The 6,778-nt window shown below is 39.5% G+C and overlaps 1 protein-coding gene across 7 annotated transcripts in view; it reads left to right on the top strand.

Moving 5' to 3' along the window:
• Positions 1-5,745: 5,745 nt before the first annotated feature.
• The window catches only part of LOC149785872 (protein spire homolog 1-like), a 181,322-nt gene continuing 180,289 nt past the window's right edge, over positions 5,746-6,778 (top strand). For all 7 annotated transcript variants that reach the window (XR_016425471.1, XM_089979855.1, XM_089979854.1 and 4 more), the window contains exon 1: positions 5,746-6,014. Coding sequence is in view for 6 of the 7 variants with exons in the window: in XM_089979855.1 (XP_089835981.1) it covers positions 5,747-6,014 (268 nt within the window). In the remaining variant the exon portion in view is untranslated. The remainder of the gene's footprint in view (positions 6,015-6,778) is intronic.

Raw genomic sequence — 6,778 nt, 5'->3', positions numbered from 1 at the left:
GTCATTCCTTTCACAGTGAATTCTACCATGGTCACTGACGAGAAAGGTGGAAACACCTCTCACGTTCACAACGAATTTGTACATCCTTACTATTTGTCCGTCATTAAGTCATATTTCGCCACTGTTAACATTTTTGTAAAAGGAGATGTGGGACTAAATATTCCTTTCTCCAAAGGGTAAGTCTTGGGTAAGCTCCATTTTCGAAAACAATTCTCTAACTAGTTGTAAGTCATGTATCCAGTTTACCGAGGAGTCGCTCGACAGCGAGGACGTGGTTTAGGAGATATGCTAAAATCAGCCCTTAGTTTGATGTCTACCGTTTTGAAACCAGTGGTGACACAAGGATTGCACGTCTTGGAAGATGTTGCAAGAATTTCTACAAAATGTCATCATCGACAAACAAAACCCTAAAAAAAAGCTTCTTGAGAGCAGGCAAAAATCTCTTGCTTCAAAAACGGGTAAAGAGATTTTGTGTCGGAGAGAAACTCAAATAAATGCCATGGACGGCGCCGAGTCAGGCATTCCTGCTTCCCTGACGCCACAGTAAGGACAAGGCAGAAAGAGACTACGAAGACATCCTTGCAGAGGACTTCACACCCCCAGAGCTAGAAAGACTTAGAAAAGAAGATACATCCGAGACTTAGACGTTTTTGATTATTAAAAAAATCACATAGAAAGAAAGAAAGACGATGCACCGAGAGTCTTGCGCTGTTCCAAGTCGGAACTTAATCTGTTTGCCATGCCACTCATTATGATGACGATGCAAGAATCCCAAAGGGTCGAATTTCATCCCAGCTCCTCTTTGACTGCCTCGTCTTCCATCGAGTTTGAAATCAAAGGAAAGCCCGAAGATTACATCGATCTGAATAGCAGTTACTTGTATTTGAAAGTTAAAGTGAACGATACGGATGGTAGCGAACTAGATTCCGATGAGGCAGTAGCTCCCGTCAACAATTTCATGCATTCCTTGTTCAGCGAAGTCGATTTGTACTTGAATAACATACTGGTCAGCAGCGGAATGGATACTTACCCTTATCGAGCGTACATGGAAAATCTCATGACGTACGGAAAAGAAGCTAAAACCACCCATCTGGATGCTTGCGTGGTATGGAAACCTGACTCCGCGGGAAAGTTCGACGAGGTGGCAGATAAAGATTACACCAATAATGGATTCGACTCACGTCAAAAAACATTTTTGGAAGCCGGAGTTTAGAACTGATGAACCGCTTGCATTTGGACATGTGGTTGCAAGAGAAGTATTTGCTGAACGGCGTTGATGTTCGCCTGAGACTGAATCTCAGCAGTACCGCTTTCCATTTGATGGCTGGTGTTGCCGATTACAAAAACTACATCGAGGAAGTCAGACTCTACGTGCGACGCGTGGAAGTGTTACCTAAAGTGGGAAACGACACCAGTCACACTTTGAGCAGAACGACCGCCAAGTATCCGATACGACGAGTGGAAATGAAAACCTTCACATTGCCATTGGACTCCGATCGAAGATCAAAGATTATCTGTTGCAAGGACAGTTACTCAAGCGATTAATCATTGATATCGTGAGCAATGCATCCTTTAACGGAGCCCCCAATGAAAATCTTTTCGAGTTACAGCACTACAACGTGTTCAAGATGGAAGTCAGTCGCGATGGCAAGACCTTGTGTACCTGACCCTTCGAATCTGACTATAGTGTCAAGATGAATTACTTGAGATCGTACTTATCAGTGTACGATGCCACCGGACATTTAGGAACCAACACCAGCACGCATTGCGTACGAAGATTATGCAGGAGGCTACGCTTTGTGGGCTTTTGATTTCGCTCCACACCAAGGTAGCGACGAGGGTTATTTCCACCCTATAAAATCCGGCCAGATTCGTGTGGAAGTTCAGTTTGCTAAAGCTCTACCTGAGACGGTGAACTTCATCCTGTGTGCTGAATTTGATAATACGATAGAAATGAACAGTTTGAGAGAAGTCACTCTAAACTATAAGAAGCAATGGAAGACAGTAATCCCTCTTTGAATGGTGGAGAATCTATCGAAATGGAATGGGATGAAACCGTGGAAGTAGAACCCAAAGACAAAGACGAATAGGATACTATGATGAAGTCCAGATGTCCAGAACAAAAACAACATTTAGTCTCCTATTTTTCCAAATACCCGGCAAAACAAAATTGCGGAATGAATGAAGAAAGGTTGTTATGGATGTCAAAACGATTATCCCAGTCAAATTCAACAGGATAAATGTCGGATGCTGAGTCAAGAAGAAAAATTGGATGAGTACCTGGACGATGTTTGGAGTCTCATCTCGGAAGACGCCGTGTTGCATCAGTGGTATAAGAACTTGCGTGATCATTCCTCGCATCCATTGATGGCTCTAGAGATCCATCAGATCGAATCTCTCTTGGCTCAGTGTGCAGAGACGAAGAGAAGAGAGGTTACTTGTCAGAGATTTTCAAGCAAAATGTTCGGATTGAATTGATGACTTATCATTACCTGTGGAGAAAAAAAACAACACAAAAACAAAACAACACAGAAAAGGGATACCTGGGAACTTTATTGCCTTTTGAACAACAGTTCGTACACTGCTTCCTGCCGTGTGTGCTAAAGATGAACTACCTCATCGCAAACCTCAAGACCGTCAAGCTTATGTCATCAACACGGACGACAGTCATCTCCCAGGAACCCACTCGGTAGCCGTCTACTTTGCTAAAGAAGGTTGTGTGGAATATCTTGATTCGTATGGATTGCCACCTTTTGAAGACGGCATCATCGACTTTATGAGAAGAAATGCCCAGACGACACGATTCAATAATGTGACATTAAAAGGCACAGATTCCATGGTGTGTGGACACCATCGTGTGCATTTTCTTCATCAACGCAGTCTTGGATATTCTTTAGAACATATAGTGACTTATTTTGATCGTCACTCTTCTAGAAACGATGACAAAGTAGATCGATGGTTTTGTGACCATTATGGCTATCCTTTGTCTTGAGCTAGGAAACGTAGTGTACATCAATGGCCCAATGACTTCCATCAGTGGAAGTCTCACTTGACTTCACAGCGTTGTCAACGTTGTCAAAAATAGTTTGTTTGTATTATTGTTAATTTTTGGTTGTTTGAATAAAAAATTGTTGTCTTTTGAAAAAATGTGTCTGTCGTTTGTTTTCAATTTTTATCATTGCACATGCTCTTTGAATTTTCTCTTTCCCTCATCCTAAAATCAACTATCATAGCGTTCGACCCAACAAAAGTCATCTTGATGTTTTCTATCGCGAACCATATAAAGCAAGGCATTCTCCAGTATGTCCATCGATTGTTGACTCATCCTCCTATGAAGATGTGTTCAATACTAACCAAGCTGAACGAAGCTTACGTGAATTTAAAGCTTGATACCGAAGCCTAAAGAGACAGAGAATGTCGGAATGTTGAAAGTGTTGAAGACCTGATAGAAGATCTGTTTAAAGAGGAAGTCAAGAAAGAACAAGAAGAGTGGACGGAGAGGTACAGACTTCAGAAGCAAAGAGAGCAAAGAGAACAGCAGCAGCAACAGCAGCAGGAGCCAGACAGAGGATTTATCGACTGCCGTATGGCCACGAAGAAGTTCTCCTTCTCTTTCCGAAGAAGCAGACTTTATTCTGTGGGAAAGCATGTCGCCAGACGGGGATACAATCTTAGACCATAAAAGGTTGCCAAAACTCCCCGTCCACAAAACAGCCCTTTTCAGGGATACCCCAATACTCTAGAAAAGAGATACTAATTCAATTGCCAATTTGTGTGAATATGGAGTAGTGTGATTATAAATACTCACTCCTTTGCTGAATTGATTGTGTGTGTGTGTGTGTGTGTGTGTGTGTTTGTTAGTATGCCTGCGCATACGTTGTGTGGATAGTATATTTGGGTTTGTTTTTTCTTCTTCCCGTGCGTTGATAGGAGAATGTGTGTTTGTTTGTATGTGTTTGCGTACATTTGTGTGGATAGTATATTTGGGTTTGTTTCTTCTTCTTCCCGTGCGTGGATAGTGGAGTGTGTGTTTGTATGTGTTCGCGTACGTTTGTGTGGATAGTATATTTTTTTCCCGCTTCCGTGTGTGGATAGTATAATTTTTTTTTCTCCCCCTCTTCTCGTGTGTGGATAGTAGATGTTGGGGTTTGCTTTTTCTCCTCTTCCCGTGTGTGGATAGTATATTTGTGTATTTTTTCTCCTCTTCCCGTGTGTGGATAGTATACTTGGGTTTATTTTTTATTCTCTTCCCGTGTGTGGATAGTATATTTGGGGTTTGTTAAGAAAGTAGGAGAAATATTAAGAAGTATGTGGAGAAAAAGAAGAAATTAAAATAACAAAAGAAGAAATGCAAAGGCCTTTTTTCAGGGCCACTCATATACCTCGGAAAGATATTTGTTCTCTTTGCCTAAATTTTTTAAAGTCGATTTTATAGATTAGGGGTTGTATATATTTTATATGTCTATGTCTATATCCCGTCAGTTCCGCCCCCGCCAAGCGTTGTTTTATTGGTATAGTTTATGAACTTGCTGAATTTGCCCGCCACCCGCTACCGCTGCACTAGCTGAACTTACCCGCTACCCTATACAACAACCCAACTTTCCCTTGACGCTATACAGACCCAGTAAATCCCCATGTTCAATTTCCTTTGTCGCTAAACGTGCCCAGTGTGTGCTAAAAAGTGTTGTCGCTAAACGTGCCGAAGGGGGAACTATAATGTATTTTCCCATTGTCGCTAAACAGCCCCCATTAACTACGTGTGTGTGTGTGTGTGTGTGTAAAGGCTTTATTATACCGACCATCGTCCAATACTGTAAAATTTTCACACTTTGTGTATGCCTAAATGTTTAGGTGTAACAAAGTATTTACCACCTTAAAAAAGAGAACCGATTTTGAATAATATAAGCGCTAAATTAAAAAAAAAAACATTTCCGCTCAAGAAATCTTTCTTTTACTTGACAATAAATAGGTAATGGCTTGCACTGCATGTATTCAACCTTGGGAGAAAAGAAAATATGAACAAATCGGTCTTCTAGACTAAGTCAGATATACCAATGTATGAAACTTAATTTTTTTTGTTGCAAGTTGATGTCAAATTGCCAACAGATTAAGACATGTTCTTTTTAATATAATGTTCTCGATCAGCTATCATAAAGAGAATTTTGTAACACTGTGATTTTCTGCAGGCGTGCGCAGCTAAACATGACATCTTCACATTTTGAGACATACAGCAAATGCTGCTGCAGTCATTAGACAATAACTATAACATACAAAAAAAAAAAAAAAAAAAAAAAAAACCAAAAAAAAAACAACAATACAACCTGATGAAGGAATTAAATTGACAACGAACATTTTTCACATAAAATTTATAGTTGTCTCCATAAACTCATATAATTGGTTACCATTCTGTTTGAACTAAACCATAGGGGTTTTGGAATTTTTTACCGTGTTCATTTGATAATTATTGTACTTTGCTCACAGTAACTATTCATGTAACTGGGTCAGAACGACCTATGTGAGTGACAGTAAACTTTAGCCACCAATGGCGCCCGCACAATTTGGCAAGATGATGCTACTCGAAAAACGTTCCAGTATTCCTTTTCTTTGCATCGTTTAAAATAAAATAAAATGAAAATGTATGAGAAATGTTATTTCCCTTTAATGTGTTACAAGTTCTCTCCCCTGGATAGGATTTCCTATTTGTATGATCGATATCGCAAGCGGCATATTTAGTTTAGAGATGAACATGGCGCAGACCGGTGAGGGTGATTCTTCAAAGACGGATACAAACTTTCTTTCATTACAGGATGTACTTCATGGATTTAATAGCAGTATCAACGAGGAGCAGGCTTGGGCAGTGTGTTATCAGTGTTCAGTTTACTTTTTGTCAGTTGAGTCACATGATAAATACAAGGAAATATATTATTATGGAAATGTTGCCATTCAAGTTCGCAAGGACGGCGAAGTGTTCATTGACAGTGCCCCAAACACAGGTTCTGGAAAAGGCCCGCCTCGTAAGTAGATTTTCATTGAAATAAGAAATATTAATACCATTGTTGTTGTTTGTTTTTTTTTTGGTGGGGGGGAATACTTATTTTCATCCAAATGTCACCGACCATGGAACACAAGAAACGGAACGGTTAGATCTTTGACTATTCGCGGCTAAAGGTACCGAATGCAATTTTGATACTGAAATGGATCAAAATTATGAAGACAATGAATTTGAAACCTGTTAATAAAGGAACAGTTTGATAAATATATAGTTTTTTGTTACATATTATCAAAATGTTGTAATTCCGCTGTCTTCGTTCTGAGTATAACAGTATTGTCATGATATTGATACACTTCAGAACCAAGCTTGTCACACAGTGAGCTACTAGAAAGCAAGAGAAGCTAAATAGTCTATCATCCTATTCGGGTGTCTCTTTTCATAATGGGTACATTCGCATTCCGCTTAAAGGTGCAACACAAGCGATGCACTGGATGCTCGTTTTATATATATAAGTAAAAGCTAATTTTGTAAAATAAAAAAAAAAAATGGATTTAAAAAAAAAAACGCGCATAATATCGATTAGTATGAGTTGCCTCTTACCATTCCCACCGTTGATGATGCCAAAATACATCATCTAGGTTTTGGGTGGTTACTTTTTGCAGAATAGAACCCAGATTGGAGGATATAATTTTATTCTTTCTTAGGTGTTGACACTAGGTAATATATTCCTAACAACGGTTATTTTTCATATTGCTCACTTGAAACTTTGTAGATCTATAAAAGCAT

Source organism: Sinohyriopsis cumingii, chromosome 13, assembly GCF_028554795.1.
Source record: "Sinohyriopsis cumingii isolate HCF-2022 chromosome 13, ASM2855479v2, whole genome shotgun sequence".
In the NCBI taxonomy this organism is placed as follows: domain Eukaryota; kingdom Metazoa; phylum Mollusca; class Bivalvia; order Unionida; family Unionidae; genus Sinohyriopsis; species Sinohyriopsis cumingii.
The sequence above is the reverse complement of the archived record's forward strand: the minus strand, read 5'-3'. Positions and strand labels throughout refer to the sequence as shown.